The sequence below is a fragment of the Ylistrum balloti genome, unplaced genomic scaffold, assembly GCF_031769215.1.
Source record: "Ylistrum balloti isolate Yb309-2 unplaced genomic scaffold, AGI_CSIRO_Ybal_v1 Utg370104, whole genome shotgun sequence".
In the NCBI taxonomy this organism is placed as follows: domain Eukaryota; kingdom Metazoa; phylum Mollusca; class Bivalvia; order Pectinida; family Pectinidae; genus Ylistrum; species Ylistrum balloti.
In genome coordinates, this window is record NW_026782129.1 from 1,208,254 (window position 1) to 1,234,357 (window position 26,104).

A 26,104-nucleotide genomic window follows, 5' to 3' on the forward strand; every position below is an offset into this window, starting at 1 on the left:
AGCAAATTAAAAAAAAAAAAAGATTATCTGAATCATTCATAAGTAAAGGGGACATCAGTTTTGAATAAATTAGGGGTCTGAACTCCATGGGGAAAGAGGAGCAGGGCCCAGTTGGGGAAATAGATATCTTTTAAATGCTTTTCATTATATTTAGATGAAGCACTTTTTAAACCAGGTGAGTGATACAGGCTCTGTGAGTCTTTCAGGTATAAACAGAGACATTGGGCTGAATTTGTTTTATAAGAGAGTATTATATTTTGTTTTCAATTGATTGTTTTTGTATAAGAGAGTTAAACCTTATATTTTGTTTTCAATTGATTGCTGAATTTTGTATAAGAGAGTTAAACCTTATATTTTGTTTTTAATTGATTGTTTTTATTTGATTTGTAATCTTTGCTTAGTTATGTTCCTACACACATGATAAGACAAAAAAAGACATAACAAGGGTTTCGGAAATTGACATTGTTGCAGGGGCAAATAGTGAAATTCCCCTATACACTCCTTAAATTTATAAATCATATGACAGCATTGTATAACTGCACTGACAAGAGTTTTTCTGTTGTAGAACAAGAGGGCCAGAGAGTTGAGGATCTTGAAGGGGACCATGAAGAGTCTTAAACTCACTGCTCCACAGCTTCTGTTGATTGCTGTGATTTTATAATGTAGCTTCACAGAAAAGATAAACACTATTGTGGAAGAATTTGTATTAAGGTGTTTGAAAGGCCAAATAGCTTACACTGAATCCTGAAAGACATGCATAGACTTTTTGATAAGAACCACAGTCTCTTACTTCTATTATGTACCTTTGTTTGCAGTATTGCTATGGAAATTCATGTATATTTAGAACTTCGAAGTGAAAAGGGAGATTTTATCTATTGTTCTTGAAAAACACAAAGACCACTGAGAACCTGTGAAATCAATTAATTAAAAACCATTTGTAGGCTACTTCTCCCTCTCTCTTTCTCTTTGTTTCCATATTCTGATACTTGTGCTTCCAAATATTTTTCATTTTCACCTGTGATTCCACCTAATTTGGACAAAATATATACACTGAAGCTTTAGATTCTGTTTTTTATGTCACCTGAGACAAAGTCTCATGGTCACCTATTCTAATACCCTTCATCTGGCATCAGCGTTGTGCATGGTGTGTCTGTACACAATTTAACACTTTTGACTTATTCTCAAAAACCCCTGATCCAATTTCAAAGAAATTTTGCAGAAATTCCCAGGCCTAAGATGAACAAAAACTGTTAATTTTGCAGTCCCCACTCCCCAAGGGCCCTGAGGGGCAGGGCCAAAAGAGGTCAAATTTATTTTTGAAATCTTCTTCTCAAGACCCACGTATGGTAGAATCAAATACTCTTTATGAATGGAAGCATCTTAAGGTGCTTTCCCAAAATTCTGAATTTCATGGCCCTAGGGTCTCGAGGGGGTACAGTTTACAATAGTTTATATAGGAAAACGAGAATTTAAAGCAAGATGTGTTTAATTTCCATTTGAAATATTTCAAACTTGATTAGATTATGAGTGACAGCTTGATGGTATGCCAATTTTGATCCTGATTGACCCCCAGAGGCTGATGGGCAGGGCCAAAAGTGGTCAAATTGACTTAAATTTGAAAAATCTTTTTCTCAAGACCCAGGTATATTTCAAACTTGATTAGAATTAAGAGTGAAGGGTGATCCCTTGATGATCAGTAATTTTCATAGAAAAATTATATTTTTCAGCATAATGTTGGTTCCCAAAGGAAATAACTTTATAAGAATTATCAGTATAGGATGACAGTTTTGATGGAATGCATGTATTGACCCTGTCTATATTCAGTGTCAGAATTTCTGTTTCATGACACTTGATAACTTTCCTTTAACCTTTATATTCTATATTGCTTATATTAGGTGACCGTCAAGGCCGCTAGGCCTCTCGTAATTGCACATAGTTGTAAAAACAATTTTCAACTCAAAAGAAACACTAATGCATTGTCTGTGTCACAATCAAATACGAAGAAAAATAAATTACAGAAAAAATGAATTGTTAGAAGGCAGTATTAAAAGTATTTGAATTTTTGATAAATTTTGCACTATTTTAATTTTGAGCTATCATTGTTTTTGGCCATGTTTTATTTTCAAAACCCTTTGATACCTCTGGTTTCTTATTTATTTCTCGTGTAAGGTTTGTGATTAATGGTGTTGACAACTACCAGATCATTTTTTTTTATAGATCAATTTTGAATCAGAGATAAAGTGATTAGAGTTATCTATCTTTACATCAACACTGCACTGCTCAATATCTACCAGACCTTTTGTTCATTACAATTTATATAGAGGGTACAGCAGTGCACTTTGGGAAATATTAAATACTGCTTTGGTTTTATATGTTCTGTAGTTTTCTATTTTAATATTACGTATCTCATTTTTGAATTGTTTAGTATTTAAAGGAAATAACATCTATAGACTGAATTGTATATGGAAGTCCTACATTACAAGTGTATTAGGATCATCTGATGGCGTATATGTCAGTAGTTGAGATTAATCAAGATGTGTTGTTTAATACATGTATGTCTTTGTATGCTCCACTTAGTAACAAGATAAATATCTATAGATCCCACACCTAGTGACTGCTTAATTATCTAAAGATACCCCACTTAGTGACGACAAATATCTATAGATCCCACACCTAGTGACTACTTAATTATCTAAAGATACCCCACTTAGTGACGACATAAATATCCATTTATTCCCCCCACTACATATATATCTATATATACTCCACTTAGTGACTTAATTTGTAGCTAGGGCTTACAATATCATCGTATTTAGTGTATTGTGTATAAACTAGAAACTGTTTCCTGTGTGGTGTAGTCATTTTAGATTTAGAATTAGCTGTTTCAGAAATCAAGATGTAAATCCAAAATTTATAAACACATGTTTTGCTCGTATGTTTTCTATTTTTTTTTGGTTTTACCAGTATTGATGATTTTATTATGACATGTTTACTTTTTTGCCAGTTTTGATCTTTTTCATTCCGTGGGATGGTCAGTTAAGCATGTTTTACCTCGGCATAGATTAATATGTATAAATTTTAATAGAAATGCTGTTACCAAGGTAAAAATCAAACGTGATGAACAAAGATCAAATAAAGGTTGTCTTGATAAGACTTTCCCAATTCATGTTCTTTGATAAAGAAGTCAAAGGATAGTGAAATCTTAATGGTTGTATTTTGTTTCTATCTTTGCCTCTCTAACAAATGTTTGCTTAAAATGAAGTATTCTAATTATTTTTAAATCTGTATATTTCACAACAGTTCACAACTCAAATTATTTTCCTGCATAAATGAGTGATCAAGATAAAAAAATCTATGAAAGTTCCATCGGCTGTTCAGGAAAAAAATACATTTTAAGCTTTCTAATGGGTAATCTATTAAAACCTGAAAGTGGAAGTCATTGAAATTACTACTTGTGAAGGAAATGTGGTGTTCCAGGTTTAGAAGTATAAACAGATCTAAATTTCAAATTTCTTTTCTGTGACATTAAATTGTATCAACATGATATTTTTTTTTCAATATGTTTGCTTATGTTGTTGCTATGATAAGTTGATAAGGGCTATTATGATCTTTTTTTTCTCTACAAAAGTCAGTCAAATGTTGGTTAACTACTGTTGTGTTACATGTATTTATGTTCCATGCAAATAAAATATCACATTGACTTTTAAAATATGTCAAAATGTTATTTCTTAAAATTCTAAATTCTTAGCTAAGATGTTTTCACTTAAAATACGAATATTTGCTGATTTGGATTTTTGTCCCCTTTTGCTCATTTAAAAGAATCTATATTTTTTTCTTTGACTGTTTGTCAGAATCTTTTAAATTAGATTGACATATTTACCATGTATAACATGAACCACAAAATGCTATCACTTCATTTTTTTTTAAATTTTCAATCAGCTATATTTCTTGTATCAGAATGTTTACAAACAAATCAACAAACAAACATGAAGACATTTAAAAATCAAAAAAAGGATTTCTTGAAAAAAAATGTCATAATATGCCTTAGATTTTATTTATGTTAAGTTAGATGAAAGATGGGGAACAGTTCTAAAATTAAAGTTTATTTTATCAAAAGCCTTGTATAATTTAACATATATATGTATATTTTTTGTGGAACTTTGTAATCTTGCTTGGTTTTCATGACACTAGAAGTAGTATTTCATTATATATAGATGGTAATATGGAAATGTTACCTATCATTAGGTCCATGCTCATCAGTTTTTTGGCTTTGGAAAAATTATTAAAATGGATCCAGTTCTAAAGTCTGGCTTTTATTTCATTTTATTCTAATTATAGTTAAGACTAATTAAGGTAAAAATCTCAAAAGGCATTCAGAAATCTTGGAGGTGAATGGGGTCAGAGATGGCAGAAATCGTGGAGGTGAATAAAGTCAATGGTAATAGAAATATTGGAGGTGAATGAGGAAAATGGTAACAGAAATCATTGAGGTGAATGAGGTAAAAGTTGACGGAAATCTTGGCGGTTGATGAGTTGAACAAGGACAGAATTCTTGTAAGAGGTACACAGTGACAGAAATCTTGGTGGTGGATGAGTTGAACTGTGACAGAATTAGTTGAACTATGACAGAATTGTTATAGGAGAAGGGGGTGGAGGAGGTAAACAGGGACAGATATCTTTGCAGCGGATAAGGTGAACCATTGCAGAAATACTGTGGGTAGGTGAAGAATTTATCACTTTGAAACGCACAACAGGAAAACTTGCAAAGTTTTTACCTGTTTGTGCCACTAGTGGCATTGGATAAGGTATAGACTCCCAATGACCTTCCAAGAAAATGGACCCCAATAACCAGTCATCTACATGTATTTACCTATATAAATACTATCATTCTGGTTTGCTTATGTAACCATCAGAACACAGCACAAGCAAGACACGCATAAATAATCAAAGTTATATCTTCCCCTACTCAATGAAGTGGGGAAACCACTTATAGCAAAGAAGACTATTAGACCACTGGATTTAGATTGGAAGTTTTAACAATCTGATTAAAATACATCTCATAATTTACCATTCCAGTACTTTCCGTTCATTTACCGAACGACGCCGGGAAATCTGATAGAAACGATTTGATTTATTTATCAATATGTAACACGGGGTCAACTGGACATGACCTCTTATCGGGTTTCGTCAGATCTTAATGAAAGTATTGGAATGTTAAATTAAGATCTGTATTTTAATCAGACTGAAGTTATAACTAATCTAAGTTTATGTAATTCAAATATTTTGCGAAAACACAAATGATTCTGGAAACTCTATTTCCAAGATTAGAAACTTTGTAATATTATCTTTAAAACCAGTTTGAGGTAAACTCTGAAAACTGTATTGTGTTAGTTATTTACAACGATGTTCTCATTAAGTTATCGAGAAACCAGCTGGTACTTACTCGTGTTGAACAACTCAAGTGAAAATTCATCGACGGTTTTCGATGTCAGATGACAAGTGCATGTGGACAGACGAACGAAATCTGTCTGAACAGCACTGTCAATTTTACAATATTGTTTTTCTAGTAGGGGATAGTAAACAAGTAAACAACACTTGCCTGCCATCAAACATGATGTGAGGGAGGATCACAGGGTTTTGGCACAGTGCTTATATGGACCGTTCGGTTAGAAATTAGTATTAAATGCCTGTTAAGATAAGTATTCCAAAAGGGACGAGAACAAATGCTCTTATTTCCATTTTTGGGCATGTAAGATAATCAACATAACCTTAACTTTTAGGGTTAAATTCATACGCCAGTTGGCAGTTATGAAGAGCTATTGCGTAACTACAGTTGTTAAGGTTATATAGTGGAAATATGAATGTTGAATGTTACGATATGAGCTATCGAATGTATATATATCAAAGGACTAAACAGTAAATAGCTGAGGTCAAGTGGAGCTTTCCTAGTCATCTCTTCATACTCATGGTAGTGTTAGTATATAAACCATCACGCCTTCCTATTGTACTTGAATTCGCTGAAAAATTTATAATATATAAAGTGTTTACTTACAAGCGTTATATAGTTACGACGTAAATCATTGTATTTAAAGCAGTATAAAGTATATCAACATAAGCAATCAACACTTGAAAAATGTCTTAAACAGTATCGACATTAGTGGTGATGTGCTTTTAACAGGCACCATGTACCAAAAAACGTTAACATTTCAACAAAATCCTAATTCTAACTCAACGTTGATTAAACTAGGTCAAAATATGAACAAATGAAAGATTTACTCAGAGACTAAAGAACATATAACACATTTAACTCAATATTATGCGAGAATCACTTATTTTTTTTTAATTTCCAGTTAGATCATACTGGTGAGTATACAATTTCCTTAACTCCGCTAACCTCGAGATTGTGTATTTTCCCCACCGATATCTGTCACGGAGATTTACAGATATATAGATATCTACAGTTTAGAGAAACTATATTAACTGGTATATATCTTTAGGGTATTGCTTTGGTAGAATTTCCATGGTTACCAGGCATGCTTAGTTTTTTGTTTCTTATTTCTTTTTGCTTAACCTTGATCGACTTTCTCATTAATCCATTTTTATTATAAATTACACTGTGATTGCTGTGTGTCTCGATAGAAACCACTTATTAAAAACAGAACCAACAACGCTTAAAATAGCATAAACCTTATCAGAGTACGAAAAAGATATACCAAACTCAATGAAAACAGCCTCACAATTAATACCTTATTGTTATAATTATGGATACAGAGTAGTATCTATTTCACGAAAGCAAACATATGGAGACAATTTAAATAGTCATAACGGCTCTTGTAATGGTTGCTAGCGGTAATGTTTACCTTTCGTTTTCTCGCGCGGAAAGAAAAAACAATAAAAAAAACTATTAAAAATGTTTTGGCCGTTGAAAGAGTGCAAAACGACAACTATTTTGAGGTGACATTCAGCGTCATTTGTTGTTTAACAGAGAAGTTTGTATCATACCCGAAATAAATCGAAACCAAGCTTGACGAGTGACAGATATTGCAACAAGCGATCTGTTAACACGTACATTATTTGTAAAGGAAAAGACGGTCCAACCTCTACCCCGGCAGTTGGAAGGACAGAGAAACTCGTGACGTGCATCACAGAATCACAAACGGTATGACAACAGACTATTTTTTAATACAAGCTCTTAGACTTGTCGATCAAGTACCAATATTGGAACATACCGTCGATGTTACTAACCAGACTGGTAGTATTATTAATTATGTATGTGGACAATTTTACATTTGAACTTCAAGGGCTTCTTGCACGCGTGTTTGTGAGAAAGGGTAAAAGCACGTATTTGTCCATTCCCTTCTTTCTACTCGTAATCCCTGTGAATGATGAATCAAAATGCGGAAGAAATACGTTACTGGGTAAAACTACGTCCCGGGTAAAATATATGTTGATAAATACTTATATATTCAATGTCTGACTCAGAGGATATTAAGCAATGCACTCAGATGAAGGACTTCGAAGTTTGTTTGTTCACTCTAAATGACCTTGACCCAATACCATGCCTGGAGGTCAGGACAATTCGATAAGTTGTAAGGATAAGAAGCTATGTAGTTTGCTGCACCGGCCATTCCAGAATAATTGACCCACTTAGAAGAGGTTGAAACTACCTTGTGTCGCAGTGTCTGTTTCGACAAAATAAATATTTTACAACAACTTTCCTGTTCCTACAATTTGTTCTAGGTATTGTCTGACAAAATTAATTACCTTGTTCACAACTAACACTTATATCTTTCAGAAGCGGATGGCATTATATTATGGTAAATAGACAATAATAAACGATGTTGCAATGTCACTTTAGTTGTATTTGATATTGACAGTTGAAGCTCACAATGTTGTGGCGAGGTATGCATAAATCAAGTACTGTTTCGGTTGCTAAAATACGTTACATGACAACAAAATACTTTTTTACAAGCCCTCTCTACGCTACTGTTTTTAAAACCTAATGCAACATTGTCGCCTTAGACGGTCTGACATCCGTAACGCCTAAAACTATAACCGGTGTTTCTATATTTTCTGGATTTGTTGCTGAATAACTTCACTAAAATCACTCGTTATACATCACTTACGATCGCCATTGCGTTTATTTTAAAACAAGGTTTGTCAAACACATTCTGCTGATCAATATATACAACACATTGCAATGTCGCATTTAAGGGCCTGACATCCGTAACGGCTTTAAATTGAATATAAAACTACAGAGAGCAAAAGTTTTGCATATATTTGAGTTAAAGTTAAGTACAGTTTACAAAAAACACGAAACTGGCCTGATATTATTTGTTATGATATGTGAAATGGAAATAACAATGCTGAAATCTGACTTCCGTAACGTCTGACATCCGTAACAGAAATTTGTTGAAGCCGTATCGGGGTTCCGCCGGGCATGTATTCCAAAATAAGGGAATCGGATGTAACTGAAATAACATACAAAACATGGAAGAGGGTACAGGAAAAGAAGGACGATTTCTTAGACAAAATGAAGACCGATCTCAGCGAATTTAAAGATCACATAGAAAGAGTAAAACATCAATACAGCGAACTTAGAAAACTTAGAGAAAACCTCCCCCAAAAGCATGCAGTGGTATGGATGGACTTCGCAGAAAACTTCCAGTGCTCTTCAGTTGAAGAAGTTCAATCTGCCTATTGGAACATTGCGATGGTTAGCCTACACACAATGGTGGTATACTTTCCGGATAATCAGCAAGACAACGCCAAATCCATGCAAAGTTACGTCACAATTTCCGATGTTCTGTGCCACAACGCAACTGCCGTTTATGCTATACTGTTGAAGGTTATTCCTAAGATAAAGGAACTTGTTCCAGACCTTGAAACCATACATTTCCTGACAGATTCTCCAACCAGTCAGTACAGAAATAAAACAATATTTCAATTCATTTCACAGCATGAAGAGGAATTTGGCGTCAATGCACGATGGAACTACCTAGAAAGTGGTCATGGGAAAGGGCCGTGTGACGGCCTAGGAGCTAGTGTAAAAAGAGCTGCTGGTGACGCCATAAAACAAGGCAGATCTTCTATCCAAAATGCGGATGACTTTTTCAAATGGTCAAAATCTGCTGTGGAATGCGGCAGTAAAGTATTGTACGTTCTCTACACGCAGTCAGACTACGACGAAGCCCAGGCACTACTCTCCCAACGTCCAACTGCACGTGCAGTCCCAGGAACTTTTAAAGTTCACTATGTGTTGTCATATGTACCAATGGAAGTGTATACCAGGAACATATCTTGCTATTGTGACCAATGTCTAGCGGACGTTGTCTCAACCTCATGTGACGGTTACACAAAACACAATCTTGCTCCAGTAAAAAACAGAAATCAAACATCGACAGTCCATGTAGTGACAAATCAAGAAACGACTACCAAAGAAACAAACGACAAACCAACAAAGGAAACAGAACATACAAAAATTGGAACTAACGAACCTAAAGAAGCCGATGTAGTCATGGACGAGCAAGACCTACCAGGGGGGTCTACAAAGAATGGTGAACATGATGGCGACTTGGCAGTTGAAATTTCAATAGACGATTGGGTTGCTGCCATTTACAACACAACATGGTACATTGGTCAGGTCATCGAAGTAGATGAAAACTACGGCGATGTTCTTGTTGGAGAAATCTGGCACAGTATCAACCACGTTCAAAAAGCCTTCCAAACTGGATCAAATATGGATTAAAAAGCAGAATATTTTGCATATTCCATGCACGCCGCCAGTCCTCGTTGGCAGTCGCGGGAGATCGCTAAAAATTCATGATCTTGACTTGGAACTAATTAATCAAAAATTTGAAATATAACCAATCAGTGCACGTGAGATTTTGTGGCGCTTTCATGGTTTCGATCTGCCTCGTATAGGAATTAGCAAATTCTAACTTCCGTAACGAAAGCATATTGTTGGCCTAAAATCATTTCAACAATTTTGCAGTGTGAATACAGAAAGTAAATCTCATAAATATACAAATATGAACTAAAAGTAAGATTTTGGTATGTTTCTGAAGCATATAATTTGAACATATAATGTCTTTATCGAATGTCAATCTGACTTCCGTAACGTTTTAAGATATCCTTTTGAAACGTATATAATTTTCCTGAAAATTTGTAAATTCCAGTTACTGTTAAATGCATTTTTTCCGTTCCAGTTGTTCTAAAGAACTTTATGTTATTCCGTTAGTTTCTTTACCGGTTGGTTGTGTTGTTACCTTCTGTATATAAAACTTGTTGCGCAATCAAATAATCGTTTTGCACAATTATGACACTTTTTAAAATACCCAATGATATCAAAGAGTGAAATAATGGATTGATTGATGCCAATAATGGCATAATGAACGTGCATGATGTTGTTATTTTGACGAATAATAAAATTACATGAAAAATGTTGTAATGTTTCATGCGATTTCTCATTGTCACAGTGTGTATAATGAACGATATGTATAAAATGTTTTCTAGTCTTTATTCACATCAAGTACTTTAAAGAAAAGAAAGGTACGATAAATCCATTACTTTTCTCACCAGTGGATAATAAAATCTTTTCTAACCTCCGTAACGACAAATTTTGTTAACTATTGTGTGGTTCAGATATTTTTTGATTGATAAGAATCGTGTGTGTGAAAACTTGTTAAATCACTCCCGTAATACTCTACTTCGATTTTAAATACATTTACTGAATAGAAAAACTTTTTTTTATTTTTCATCACTTTTCATACAATAGTGGGTCAATTATTCTGGAATGGCAAGCCCATCCCAGATTGCTGCCAGTGTGATGAGAAACAGATTCTCTTGAATAACCAATGAGAGAAATGGTTATTATGGTATTTCACAATAAGATAATGCCTGTTTGTATCCTCGATACTCCTGGGGTTACGATCACTTTCGCATTCTGAAGAGATCTTTAGAGATCGTAACCCATGGAATATAAAGAGAAGCTATTTGGTTTCCGAAACGAAAAATAAAGCATATTGCAATCACTGAGAACCGTTGTGACCGGAGCGCCACATAATTTATTTTTTTCTTGTGCATCTTGCTTCGCAGTGGGCAAATTTTGGACATATACTTTTGTAGATGCAGCAATATCACGTGTTATGTGGCTCACTTGAGTCTTGTCGCCAAGTAGTGGACTACATTTTGTACTTACTAGACCGATTTACACAACTCGTTTTGCAGAAGAAAGTCCGCCACTACGCATGCGTAACTTTGTCAATAATGTTAACAGGGGAACCGAAAGCAGGATAACTCCGGATTGTAATTAACCTTAATTATAAGGTTGTTAAATGAAGTCTGGCGTTAACAGTCCGGTGAGTCGTTTAAGTTGTTCATCTGAATAGAGAATTAATTCCTTGTTAACCGCATCGCCTGAGATCTTGTGACACAATCGAAAACTTGTTCAGTACTCAGTAGTTCCGCATCTAAGTACAATAAAAGCTAGTATTGGTACAGTATATATGGTCTACCTCAGTACAATATGGTACCTTTCGCAATTAGTCTTCCACGATGCACATCTTAAAACAAAACTGATTAATTATGTAGGTTCATTTTTTTTTCAAATTTCAGAATTTTATTACTGAATTCAGTCGTATACATGTGTAGATGACAGCCTCTCAAGAGTTATCGTTCTTGGCGTTTTGCAGCTCCAATGTTACTATGTAAAGCTATTAGTAATGCCGTAAAGATATGAGTAGAATTACAATTAGATGTGGGTGTGTCTAGTATTTTAGACATCAGTATCACCACATACAGTTGCTGTCTTATCTATACAATTACTTGACCAATTAAATACAATTTATATTTAGCCTGAAAACAGGTGTAGCACTTCAGTTCATTCTTACTGAAAATTACTATGTTTTGACTTTAACGGAAACCATGAGGAAAATTGCAGAAACGAAACGATATGCCATGTTGATTGAGCTTCATCCCATTATTAGCTCACCAGTCCAAGGGCTTAAGTTTATGTTAAGTACGTATGCCATGATGCGGCATTTGTCATCCATCATCCAACTTTTTCTCAATAACCAAAATGCTGAGGGTGCTGATATTAAGATTATACCAAGTTGCTCAAATGAACGACCTTGACCTACTTTAAAGGTCACAGGATTCCAATATGTTTAAACTGTAATTAAACAACTTCTGCTCAATAAGCAAGATGCCAAGGGTATTGAATGAGCAGTCTGCTTTTTGACTTAACATTTAATTGGTATCTCAATATTTCATCTAGGCTCTGCATTATATGAGTTTGAAACTTCACATTTAGGTTTCTCTGGACTGTAGATATGTGGTTTACATTTTCAGAGTGTTCAGATTGAAACGGCCACCAGACTTTCATTTCCAATTTTCAAAGTTGAATATTATTGTTGGTATTTTGTGAATCTTACTTAAATTTCTAACATAGGTTTTCCTGGATTTGATTTTAGGCCTGCTTAATTTTGAGACTATGATGACAGCCATCTTGGATGTTAGCAGAACCTTATTCAAAATTTGTATATAATATCTCTTATAAAGCACTGCAGGGATCTTTTTAGAATTTCATAAAAGATAATGTAAGTTTTCCTGGGTCCCTAATTGGTGATTGCATGTTTAAAGATAAAATTGATTAACCTAATTAACTTGGCCCTTTTCTTCTTATTTGTCTTAATCATTTAACTAAATGATGAATATAACACAGATCATTATACAGTCGAAGAGTAACATAAGATTGATGATTCTGCGGTCTGATAGTAACATAAAATGGATCATTATACAGTTGGATAGTCAAGTTTTGTAGAGTAATTAACATTAATCCCACAGAGATTTAACTTACATCCATGATAAAGTCTAAAGCACCCTCGATACTCCCGGGGTTACACTCACTTCATCCTCTATACTCTCTTGGGGTTACACTCACTAAATCCTCGATACTCTGGAGGTTACACTCACTACATTCTCAACTCTTCCTGGGTTACACTCACTAATCCACAACACTCCAGGGATTACATTCACTCTCACTCACTGATTCCCACCAGTATTAATTTTCATGGCAAAATTGAAGGTTCTATGTGTAACACCTTTTGGATAAGATAAGTAGATATTGTTATCCTTTGATGTACATCTCATGGTTGCTTAATCATTGAAATGTGAACTTTATTTATTTTACAATAATTGCAAAACAAGCTTTAAGCTTAATCGTTCTTGTTGGCCTGGATGGAAGTGCATTGGGGAAATTACTGTAGGAGAAAACCAGAATACCTGGGGTAAACCCACGTGGTTGAACTGGTGACCTCATACCTTTCAAAGTCCATGCCAGGAATTGAACTGCGGAAGCCTAAGTAAAAAGTGAGTGTGTTACCACTGCTTGTTGTAATGGATTTGAAGTTCGATGTCATTCCTTTGTAATCTTTGAGTCTGTGATTGGTCAGTCTCTGTCTCCAGAAACCTGATTTAGACTGATCAGACAACTTTGCTCGTGCCTTCAATTTTGCCATCAAATGTTCCAGTGGCGGAGAGAGTGATAGTGAGCTTAGTTTCTGGAGTATCAAGGATGAGTTTTGAAGACGATTTTCCCAAAATTTATCTTTTAAATCCTGATAACATGGAATATACTTATGGTTAAGTAATGTGAATTGAGGGTTCAAAATTTGATTTGACAAGGATTGTACATACATTTATTGACGAACTGCCTATATACTGAAATGCATGCTGTTTTCTCCTTGTTTTGCTTACATCAAGTTACAACGATAATATTACTATTAATGAGGCAACTGGTGTTTTTCTATTGATCATATACTGCAGATGCTGAATTAGCACTGAATTTCAAATTTAAATTCTTAATTTTGTTTTAGACTAGGATTTTTTCAATGACCCATTTCTTGGTCATTTGTAGCAATGATTCATCTGGGTTCATTCTCTTAACAAGCCTATGTTTAGTAATTAGCCCATGTGTGGTAATAAGCCATGTATGGTAATAAGTCAATGTCTAGTATTTAGTCTGTGTCTGGTAATAAGTCCATATTTGGTAATTAGCCCATATCTGGTAAAAAGCGTATGTCTAGTGATAAGCCCATGTCTGGTGATAAGCCCATGTCTGGTGATAAATCCATGTCTGGTGATTAGCTTATGTCTGGTGATAAGCCCATGTCTGTTGATAAGCCCATGTCTGGTAATAATCCCAAGTTTGGTAATAAGTCCTTATTTGGTAATTAGCCATTGTCTTGTAAAAAAATCATGTCTGTTAATTAGCCCATGTCTGATTGTAAGCTCACTCTGTACTAACAAATAATAATTTATTGTCCTGTATTTATATTTGCATGGCAATGCTGCTAAATGCCATCTCACATGAAATTGATCCAGACACACTTTTGTCTTTAAGCAATTTATTTCAAAAACAATTCAGATTGGTGCATCAAGAAGCTCAATTTAGTTATAGTTGTCAAAAAAATTCTCAGATAAGCCCCCTCACCTAGTGTAATCATTTACTATTAAAGTTTGTGAAAGTCTTATTTATGAACCACTTTTGGCTTCCTTTTTTTATATTGATAATTCTGCAAAATATTGTGCAAGAGGCTTATTTGTAAGGAAGTGCCTATTTGCAGATAAATATGTTGATATCCCATTTTCTCGTGACGAGCAACATGATTATTAGCAGCTTACACTGTATAGTGTTGTTATCATGGCTATGATTGTAGGATACAAGAAATTTAATGTGTGCAGAGAATAGGGAAGTAAGATGCCTACCTAAAATGCTATTCAAACTCTCAGGATGAAATGTAGATGGTATCCCTTTATAAACTTACTGTTTTTTGTTTGATACTACTTATCATTACCTATTCAGTGGATGAGTTTTATTTTTTTCTTATGGTCTAAAATAATAAAAAAATTTCCATTGTTCTTAATTTTTGTGATGAAATTCAACCTTTACATTTTCTAACAGACATGAGTCAGATCAAGTGAAACTCCAACGACTTCATTTAAATATCTATATGGCAAGACTATACTTAACTTTGTGCAGCTTGTATACTGCAGAAAGTAATTTGATACCTAGTTTAACTTGAGAACGTGATGTGGCTTGAGAAGTTATTTGCCTTATAAATGACATTGAAGTATCAGGTTGTGCATTCTTGTGTAAATGTTGTGGAAAAGAAAGGAAAGGAGCCTGATTTTAATGTTTTTCCTTCACTGTGAGATACACACCAGTTGTTCTATACAATGTAATATAAATCTTAGGTAAAAACAGACTTGTGTAAGACAGGATACAAATTAGGATAAAGTGAATAATATCCTTTAAAGGAAAATACCAGGAACAATTTCAATATTCAGAGTCCTGAAGTATTGTTTAACAAATTATTGGATGAGTGCACATGCTGCTGTGTTGTTTTTGTTAACAATACTTTATTAAATTGTCTAAGAAATTATTTAAACTTTAAATGAATGAACGACTAGTGAATACATAACACTGTCATGTGGCTGTGTAATGATACTGAACTGATACTAGATTTACAAACTATAGATGTCCAGAGGTAAATTGTTCATTTCGTAGATTATTTATTAAAATTTTTCAACTTCCTGGTATGACCACAATGTGCGGGTACAAATTCTTTAGTATAGATGGGTCAGTCATATAGATACATCATGTATTTTATTTCAAATCAGGAAATCTTTCCCAATTTTAGCATTCATGAGTAATGGCAGACAGTAGGAAGAAAAGACCGAAACAAGGTGAACCCTTTGAAGTTGTCAACAGAGACTTGAGGGCTCCTGAAGGACAACGTGAAGTCCAGACGACTGGTGTTGACGATGGATGCCTGAAGGCTCCTAATGGACAACATAAAGATGGGAAATCATCAACTTCACAGCATTTACAAACTGGTAAATTTGTTCAATGTTCGTACAAGAAAAAGGAAATTCATTGCATGGTATAAAAAAATGAATGAAACCTTGTAGTTTGACTCATTTATAGCAATATGTTTTTCTGTCACGGTGACTTATATTTTACATAGATTTCATATATGGAAGATTTTGTCTTTCCATCTTTAGATAAATTTTCTTGAAAATCAAAAATATTTTGTTTTAGTTTCCTTGTCATTTATAACGAAAGACCATAACCATCGATTGGTACATTCCATCCATTGAAATTAAGAGGTGTTGGCTAAGATTCCCAGGGTAGATAGGGATCTAAAAATCCTAGATGTTAAATTTTAATGTCTTTCTGAAAGTTAGGATTAAACCAGAAAAAAATGGACTGAAATATTTGTACTTTTTTCAGTGATCAATATTGGTGAGATTTCCAACCAGGTGTTCCAAAAATCTTCAAGCGTTGAAAATGTCCAGATGACCTTCAACTTTGACCATGCAGAAAATTTGGTATTTGGTGAGGGAGGCAGTATTATCAATGCTGGAGGTGTGTTGGAGATATTCAGTATTGTTATGATGTTATAGATGTCACTTTCTTGAAAAAAAAGGGAGTGTTTTGCTTTGTACCCAAAAATCATTTGTAAAACACTTTTAGAAATTCAATAAGATCCAGTTTTGACCATAGCTTATTTAAGATGGGATGTTGGGTTATTGGTTACAGTAAATGAAATAGCATATGTTGACATTTATTCAAAACTAAAATAAATTTGATTATGGTCAATACCAAACAAACAATAAACATTTTGCTGACAGCACATCTGAAACATTGGTTAACACTAAACACAGTATATTTTAAAAAAGAGCCTGATTTTTAGTAAATACATATTGCAGATGTTTTGCTATATTTAATGTTTGCTTTATTAAATGGGCATAACAATATGAGTTTTATAAGTAATTTGGATGTCAGATGGCCTGAATTAGTGATATGAAAACTTTAGTGTTGTTGATGGTTTAGAAATAAAATTCCTTTGATGTCGCAAAGAAGAAAAAAACTTCAATTTATTTAGTTTACAAAAACTTTAGCATATATACAGATATCTGTGTAGCTTTCAGTGTTTGGGCCTAGAATCATTAGTCATTTATGTTTCTCTTAATTTATAACATGGGTGAGATATCTTTATCAGTCATTTGTGCCTTTTGCTTTGTTTACAGATAGAAGAAATGTGGATATATCTAAGCAAATCTGCTTGATAGGTATGTTTGTATTAGAAATCAATATCTGTTATACATTTGTGGTTAGAGTTTCAAGTAGTTTGAATTTGAGGAAGTAAGAAGATCTGTCCCCAGTTGCTCAAATCTTTGTAAGAATTACCTGATAATCAGTGCTTAGCAAAATAAATTGATCAATGATAAAACTGTGCCACTGAAATAACAAGGACCAAGTAAAGCAAAATTGTACAAGGACCAGTAAAGCAAAATTGTACAAGGACCAGTAAAGCAAAATTGTACAAGGACCAGAAAAGCAAAATTGTACAAGGACCAGTAAAGCAAAATTGTAAATCACTACATTTTGGTTTTGCTTTCATATTAGACTGTAATTATTCCATAAGTATACTTACCTGTGGTTGTTTACTCCATAATTATGTTTACCTGTTGTTGTTTACTACATCAGTATGTTTACCTGTTGTTGTTTACTGCATTAGTATGTTTACCTGTGGTTGGTGGTTGTTAACTACATCAGTATACTTACCTGTTGTTGTTTACTCCATCAGTATACTTACCTGTTGTTGTTTATTCCATCAGTATACTTACCTATTGTTGTTTACTCCATCAGTATACTTACCTGTTGTTGTTTACTCCATCAGTATACTTACCTGTTGTTGTTTACTCCATCAGTATACTTACCTGTTGCTGTTTGCTCCATTAGTATGTTTACCTGTTGTTCTGAACTACATCAGTATGTTTACCTGTGTTATATTAACTACATCAGTACGTTTACCTGTGTTATATTAACTACCTCAGTATGTTTACATGTTGTTGTTTACTACAACAATAAGTTTACCTGTGTTATATTAACTACCTCAGTATGCTTATTTATTGTTGTTTACTACAACAATAAGTTTACCTGTGTTATATTAACTACCACAGCATGCTTATTTGTTGTTATTTTCTCCATCAGTATGCTTACCTGTTGTCGTTTATTTCTAGACCAAACAAAAGCTTGGATCGAGGATCAAAGAGCAAAGCATCCCTATGTACCAACAAAAGCCATCAGAGTTGCCAAAGAGAAAATTTTAAAGAACAAATTCTTGATTGTTCGAGGAAATTCTGGGGATGGCAAAACACGTTTAGCTGTAGAACTATTGCACTGGTTGATGGACAGACATGACATGGCTATCAGGCAAAGTCAGGAAACAAGTCATTCACTGAAAGAACCTGTTTCTCTCACAAACTTGATGACATGGGATACCACAGTAACACCAAATTCACGCTTAGCCATATTGTTTGATGATATGTTTGGCTATGGATGTGACGTTCAGAAAGAGATAGACTGGTGGAAAAAACGTGAAAGTTTTGTTCTACCTTGTTTACAGGGGGAAATGCATGAGAAAGGAAATTGTTTGATTATTACCATGAGAAATGACATTTATAATGAACACAGGTCTATTTTTGATAGACAGGGTTTATTTTCTCCAGACAAGATTATTGATCTGAGCTCTCCTGAATTTTTATTAGAGGATGAGAAAAGAAGTATTTTACAAATGTACACAACCACACTGAGAAACTTTCAACAGTTTTCTGAAGTGGAAATTGCTGAAATTTTAAGAACTTCCCCAGGGATTGGATTTCCTGAGTGCTGTAGGGTTTTTGCTTCTACTTCTGAATTGCACATAGAAAGGGTAAACTTTTTCAGACATCCATTAAAGTATATGAGAGACATAATCAAAGGAAAGTTTCATGAAGAGCAACAAAAAGCACTCCTATATCTTTTCCTGTCTCACGGACAAGCACCTGTTAGACAACTTGATGTTGAAAATGAAAACATTGATAAATTAACTGTAGAAAAAGTTTTCAGTATGTCAATGTCTGAAAAAAATCAGGTAAGCTTAAATGGTGATCTTAGTTCAAAACTGAGGTGTATTAAGAAAGGGTTAGAATCTTTGTGCGGTTCCTTTGTAAGGAAAGAGAAAGGTGTGTTTTATTTCTTTCATGATTCGATACATGATGCAGTAGCCATACTGTATGGAGAGCTAACACCACAGGGTTTCTTGAAGAATTGTAACTGTGAATATTTACGCTACATTGTGACACCAAAATGTAAGGAAACATCATGTAAGATCATTGTGGATGAAGACATTTATGAATTTGTTTATCAACGAATATTTGAAGAGCTGAAGTTGAGAGACTGTACAAAGTACAGTGTTATAGCCTCACTAATACCCTGGAATGATTCACAGTTTGTATCAGGATTTTTTGATTGGATCCATGAACAAGTTGATGTGCCAGAAGATTTCCGTTTTCGTCGGAAATTAGGAAACATAATGATTGAAGACTGTGAAAGTGTGTTTGATGAGGAAATGAATGAAGATGAAAGAGGCAGTTTCTTTGTTGTAGTGGCCAAAGTAAACTCTTACTGTTTATTGAAACAACTAATTGACAGAGGTCTTGCCTCAGCTCAACAACTGAAGGAAGCTTTAGACCAAGCACTTAGGTCAGGAAGTGAAGAATGTGTTTCTCTTTTGTTAGAAACTGGTGTGACCCCTGATTCCAGGTCTTGCTTCTCTGCAGTAGAAGGAGGCAAAATAACCCTGCTAAGCAGATTAGAACACTATGGAATTATTGCAACATCCAGGGCAAAAATATCAAGATCAGGTTATCTGTTAGAAGACGTTAATTTGCTTCACGAGGCCTGTCTGTTCCAGCATGATGAAATTGTTGATTACTTGCTGGAGAAATATCCATCTCTGATACACGAAGATGGCAGGCACAGTTACAGCAGTCTCCATTTCATTGCAAGGACAGGAAACACATCACTTTACAAGCAAGTGGAACCACTCATGTTGAAGGGTTTCACTGGACCAGAATGCCAATACATTGAATCTCTCCTAGATATTGAAGGTAAAACGTTGCTCCATGCTGCTTGTGCCTCTGGTAACTTGGGACTGTGTGAACACTTATGCGAAAAATATTCATCACTTTTGTCAAAGATGGACAAGTATGATCGTCATTGTCTGCATTTTGCTGCCATGTCTGGAAATTTGGAATGCTTCAAATATATAGCAGCATTGACCCTGAGGGGCAAGACACAGGGAGAATGTCAAAGTTTCCTGGTGGCACTGGTTGATGACAGATACCAGAGGACGGTGTTACACTGGGCAAGTGAGTCTGGCTGTAGAGATTTGTGTACTTACATATGTCACAAACACCCCTACTTGTTATCTCAGAGGGACAAAAATGGACTCCATAGTCTTCACTTTGCAGCTGTGGCGTCTGATTTACCCTGTTTTGAAGCATTAGCCAAATGTGTTCTGCAAGGTCAGACAGAAGGAGAGAGTCAACATTACATGGCGAATTTGATGACCAATGACTGGCGAACAGTCCTACACGTTGCTTGTCAGTCTGGTAATCAGGATCTGTCTAAATACCTCTGTATTACTTATCCATCCCTGCTGTCTCTGAGAGACAAAAATGGCCGCCACTGTCTACACTACACAACTGAGGCTGGTAATCTAGAATTTTACAAATATATAGAATCTTTGGTTCTTGCAGGTATGAGTCACTCGGAGCGTGAATTATTCATGGAGAATGTCACAAGTCTTTATAACGGTACAGTTTTACATAGAGCTTGCTGGTTTGGCAGCAAAGCTATTTGTATGTATTTGTGTGCACAGTACCCATCTCTTTTATCCATTAAAGATAAATTTGGCATGCACTGTATCCATTATACAGCTCTGTCATGGAATCTGGACTGCTACAAAGCTATTGAGGCTCGAGTCGTATGTGAAGAGTCGGCTAAAGGAAACCCAAACTACATGGAAAGCTTATTGACAGATCGTGGGGTGTCTGTCATAGATTTGGTCAAAGGAGACGTAGAGGACTACAAAAAAGACTTGCACGATTATGTGATGAGTGCAGCCAAGCTAGTCTCGTTGTCTAACCGCAGTAGGAGCTGTAGTCCATCTAGTATAAGAACAAGAAGAATCTCATCGCAATGCTCTTCGTAGATTCAAAGACACTTAAAATGAGTTTTTTGTCGTTGAAAAAAACTGTGATAGCTCAGTTGGTAGAGCATCAAAGTTTGCAACTTCAGTGAAGATTTGGGTTTAAGGTTTGATTCCTACTTGGGGCATTTTTTATACATTTTTAAATTCTTTATGAGCTCTTTTATGTATAAAGAGAGATATTGGACTGAATTTGTTTTATACTAGGTAGGCATATAGGTTAAAGGCTGAATCTTCTCCAGACATGCATGGAGTTAAAAGCTGAATTTTGTACATATACAGACAGAGAGTTAAAGAACTTTTTTTACAGTTGTACATTTTTTAAAATTATATAATATTATGTCGGGAATCAATTTTTGATGTACCAGTAATAGGGAATGTTGACTGCCATCAAAACAAACAGTATGTTAAAGATGTCTGTATATTGAGTGATGCTTCCAGTATGCATGGCAGAGGTCACTTTTGGGATGACTTGATATAAATCCCTTCAACGACATGATCACTTACAATCACAAAATTTTGTTTTATTTACAAGTTTGCTCAAAAGCGAGTTTTTACTCAGATATATGTTTGCCACTGTTTTGTGGTGTGTAGCCTATGATACGTTATTAACCTGCAACTAAATATTATGGTTGAAATAAGAGGTCAAAGTTCAAATTGTACCTCATCCATCGTCTGTCCATCCTTACACTATTGTTGTTAGCACTCTTTCCAGAGAAGCGCTGGATGGATCATTCTCAAATTTCATATGTGGGTTCCTCCTGGTCCCTAGTTATGTATTGTCTATTTTTATAACAGTTTAGAAAATTTGATTGAATAGTAGGCAGCCATCTTGTAATTTGAAAGTTTTAGATTGTTGTTGCTATTTCTGGAGAAGTACTATGCTGTGTAAAACTACTAGAAACAAATTGTAAATCCTGAGTAAACAGGAAGGAAACATCAATTTCTTCAAACCATTGTATCATAACTTTTTAAAACAAATTGTATAATTATAATGATGAATGAATGTGCTTATTTTTTTTATCAAAGAGCTGGTAATTATATAACATTACAACATTGGTGCCAAATTCATTACATTTAGTTAACAAGTCACGAACATACCACCAATTACTGTAGTTCAATTGTCAATGATTCTTACATCATCCAGAGATCACATATAATTTGTTTTTTTTTTATAATGATTACTGCTGCCTTTGAATATAAACCATCTCATAGTGGGTATTGTTCAATGTGACTGCCAAAAACATGATATTGTTTTGTTTACCCTCATCTCTCATCTTGTGTTAGTTCCTTATTGTATTAATGATATATTTTGTTTTACTTCTCTCATCTTGTGTTAGTTCCTTATTGTATTAATGATATTTTGTTTACCCTCATTTCTCCCTCGTCTCTCATCTTGTGTTAGTTCCTTATTGTATTAATGATATTATTTTGTTTACCCTCATTTCTCCCTCTTCTCTCATTCTGTGTTAGTTCCTAATTGTATTAATGATATTGTTTGCCTGCTTTGCGGCCCTTCTGACCCATCAAAGGAGTTGTCAATTTCCTGTTCTGAAGAAATGGCAGTGTCTGCAGATGTTGTTGGTTTTCTCAGCTTTTTACATTGTCACTTTTGATATCAGAAACTTATTTTTATGCTAAGAGCATTTTCAATGCTCATCAGCATGTTGCTGTCGCCCTTGGCCCTGAGTATCAGTACTTCGTTTTCATTGGTTCATAAATCGAAAGTTTACTCCTACTCCATCTGCCGGACATTACCGTAATCATTGGATTATCGCCCCTACAAGTTGCTGATGCTAGTCATTAAACGAAACAACCTTATCGACATTTTCTTCATTACTTGTTTATACTTATACACACACATATATATATGTCATGTTGATTTTATTCTTTTCAAATATATATATATATATATATGATAATGATATTGTTTTGTTATATATATATAAATACATAGCTTTGTTTTTCATTGGTGTGATTTAGTATTGAAGGATTATATGAATGTATGGTAAGAATGTATTAATAATGATCTGAATTAAAAGTTTAAACATATATGTGATTTTATACAAATAAACCTACTGGCAGCCATTACTAAGAAAGATCCATCAGGAGTGAAAGCATGTAAACGTCCTGATTGATATTGTTATGTTCAGTTTCAGTTACATGTTATTTTGTATGTATATTCTTCTACATCAACTGAAAAATTAACATAAATTTTTTTTTTGTCTATACTTAATTGCTTAAAAGGTAGCACAGTTGAAATGATCAAATTGGTTATAAGCGCTTGTCTAATGGAATGTCTAATTTTCACTTTCAAAATCATGCAAAGTTTCACAGCACAGCATTTGGTCTATATATGTTGCAATGATGTTTTGAAGTTAGAAACTGAAATAACCTTTTAACCATTAAAGCCGGAAAGATGGAATAAAATTATCTCTCTAAATTGGTAAATTGATTTTGACTGTTGGAATGAGAAAAATACTCTGTTTATGTTAAAATAGACGACAGGAAAATTCCTTGCTAAGGTTTTATTAAGATTTGTTATTCTTTGAATAAACAGGATGTTTGAATGTGTGATGGGATAATTGTGAGATTAGAACTGAACACATTTTTTATTAAAACTGAAAAAAAATCAGATCTTTAAAATCTCATATTGATATGTATCTCAGATGTGCAAAGTAGAAGAGTGTAATTTTAGAAATCATTCTCATTTCAAAGATAAAATATACTTCAGAACTTATCTTTAAAATCAATTTTTGACTATTTGTGAAACTTAAACGTATTGATTCCAATAAGATTTTTATGCCACCTGAGACGAAGATTTCAGGGACCTATTGTAAAAGCCATTGTGTGCATCATCTGTAAACAAATGGCATTTTGATATCTTCTCAAAAAACCCTGAACCATTTTTAATGAAATTTTGTAGAAACTTTTCCTGGCCAAATGTAATCCAAAATTCTGAATTGTATGGTTCACAACCAACCCTCCAGGGACCTGAGGGTTGGAGAAAATTTACTCAAGTTTTGAAACTTTTCTTCTCAACACCCAGATACAGTAGAATCAAATATTCTTCTTCATAGATGGAAGGGTCTGAAGATACTTTACCAAAATTGAATTTCATGCCCCCAGGATCTCACATTTTTCCTCCGAGGGATACCTTTTACTTTAGTATATATATAAAAGCTACATTCTTGAGCATAAATTCTTTTAATTCAGACTTTGTTCTAAACATCCTAAACATGGGATGGCAGTTGATGTTCTATAATATAGTTCAAATTAATTTATTTTTGTTAACAAGATAGGTGAATTCTATGGTTCATGTTTTTTATAGAATTCATAAAATGTCAAGTGAATTTTAAAACCTTTGTGCCTCTTGTTATATTTTAAATAAATGTTAAAGACTTGTTTTTCTTTTGAATTTTTTATTTGACAAATATATTCAGTAGTATAGAAACCAGTAACTTGTCTTCCATCTTCTGATAAAATGTGCAACTATGACCTTTATGTAGGAGTATTATGAGCTATGCCTGAAATGGCATTATGTTATATTCATTTATCACATGCATACCATGTTCTTCAGCGAATATATATGTGTGATACAAATAGCATCTAACATGAGTTTTTGTTTGATATCAGAAATTATGAAATGAGTCTTTAAGAATTTATTTGTATTTTTGCAAGTCTTAGGTTTCTACAGTATTTGCTAAATAATTGATCGTACGATAAAAGGAAATGAATTCATTTCCACTTCATTTGTTAGCCCACCATCTATTCAAATAGATGGTGGGTTATTCAAATCGCCCTGCGTCCGTGGTCCGTCCGTCCGTCCGTAAACAATTCTTGTCACCGCTATTTCTGGAAAAGTGCTGGATGGATCTTCCTCAAATTTCATATGCAGGTTCCCCTTAGTTGTGGTCCATAGTCAAGATGGCCGACAGGTGGCCATCTTGGATTTTGGATGTAAAAGTTTGTTACCTTTTTTGGAAAGTACTGGATGGATCTTTCTCAAATTTCATATGCAGGTTCCCCTTGGTCCCAGTTGTGCATTGTACATTCTTTGGACTGATTTCAAGATGGCCGACAGGCAGCCATCTTGGATTTTGGAAGCAAAAGTTTGTTACTGCTATTTCTTGGAAAGTACTAGATGGATCTTTCTCAAATTTCATATGCAGGTTCCCCTTGGTCCATAGTTGTGCATTGTACATTTTTTGGACTCATAATTCATATGGCCGACAGGTAGCCATCTTGGATTTTGGAAGTAAAAGTTTGTTACCGCTATTTCTGAGAAAGTACTAGATGGATCTTCCTCAAATTTCATATGCAGGTTTCCCTTGGTCCCTAGTTGTGCATTGTACCTTTTTTGAACTGATTCGCATTCAAGATGGCCGACAGGTGGCCATCTTGGATTTTGGAAGTAAAAGATTGTTACCGCTATTTCTGAGAAAGTACTAGATGGATCTTCCTCAAATTTCATATGCAGGTTCCCCTTGGTCCCTAGTTGTGCATTGTACCTTTTTTGGACTGATTTGAATTCAAGATGGCCGACAGGCAGCCATCTTGGATTTTTTGAAGTAAAAGTTTGTTACCGCTATTTCTGAGAAAGTACTGGATGGATCTTTCTCCAATTTCATATGCAGGTTCCCTTTGGTTCCAAGTTGTGCATTATACCTTTTTGGACTGATCCGAAATCAAGATGGCTGACAGGCAGCCATCTTGGATTTTGAGAGTAAAATCTTGTTACTGCTATATCTGAGGAAGTCCAGGATGGATCCTTCTGATATTTCATAGATATTGGTTTCCCTTGGTCCCTAGTTGTGCATTGTACCTTTTTTGGACTGATTTGAAATCAAGGTGGCCCACAGGCAGCCATCCTGGATGTCGACAGTAATACAGCACAAGCATATTGTCCATTATCCACCTGTAACTGACTGCTATCTAATAATACTTTGGGATCTTTTTCAAATGATATTTGCTAATAGGTGCTTAATAAAAATATC

The 26,104-nt window shown here is 34.4% G+C and overlaps 2 protein-coding genes across 2 annotated transcripts in view; both read left to right on the plus strand.

Annotated features, from left to right (window-relative positions):
- Window positions 1-4,304, plus strand: part of LOC132550107 (14-3-3 protein 2-like) — a 62,936-nt gene extending 58,632 nt beyond the window's left edge. The window contains exon 5 of the mRNA XM_060214125.1: window positions 566-4,304. Within this exon, the coding sequence (XP_060070108.1) occupies window positions 566-618 (53 nt within the window). The 3' untranslated portion in view covers window positions 619-4,304. The remainder of the gene's footprint in view (window positions 1-565) is intronic.
- An 11,412-nt stretch (window positions 4,305-15,716) lies between these two features.
- Window positions 15,717-22,422, plus strand: LOC132550137 (uncharacterized). Its single transcript, XM_060214154.1, has 4 exons — window positions 15,717-15,900; window positions 16,298-16,432; window positions 17,098-17,139; window positions 18,094-22,422. The coding sequence occupies exons 1-4, from the start codon at window positions 15,717-15,719 to the stop codon at window positions 21,108-21,110; spliced, it is 3,378 nt and encodes a 1,125-aa protein (XP_060070137.1). The 3' UTR covers window positions 21,111-22,422.
- The last annotated feature ends 3,682 nt before the right edge of the window (window positions 22,423-26,104 follow it).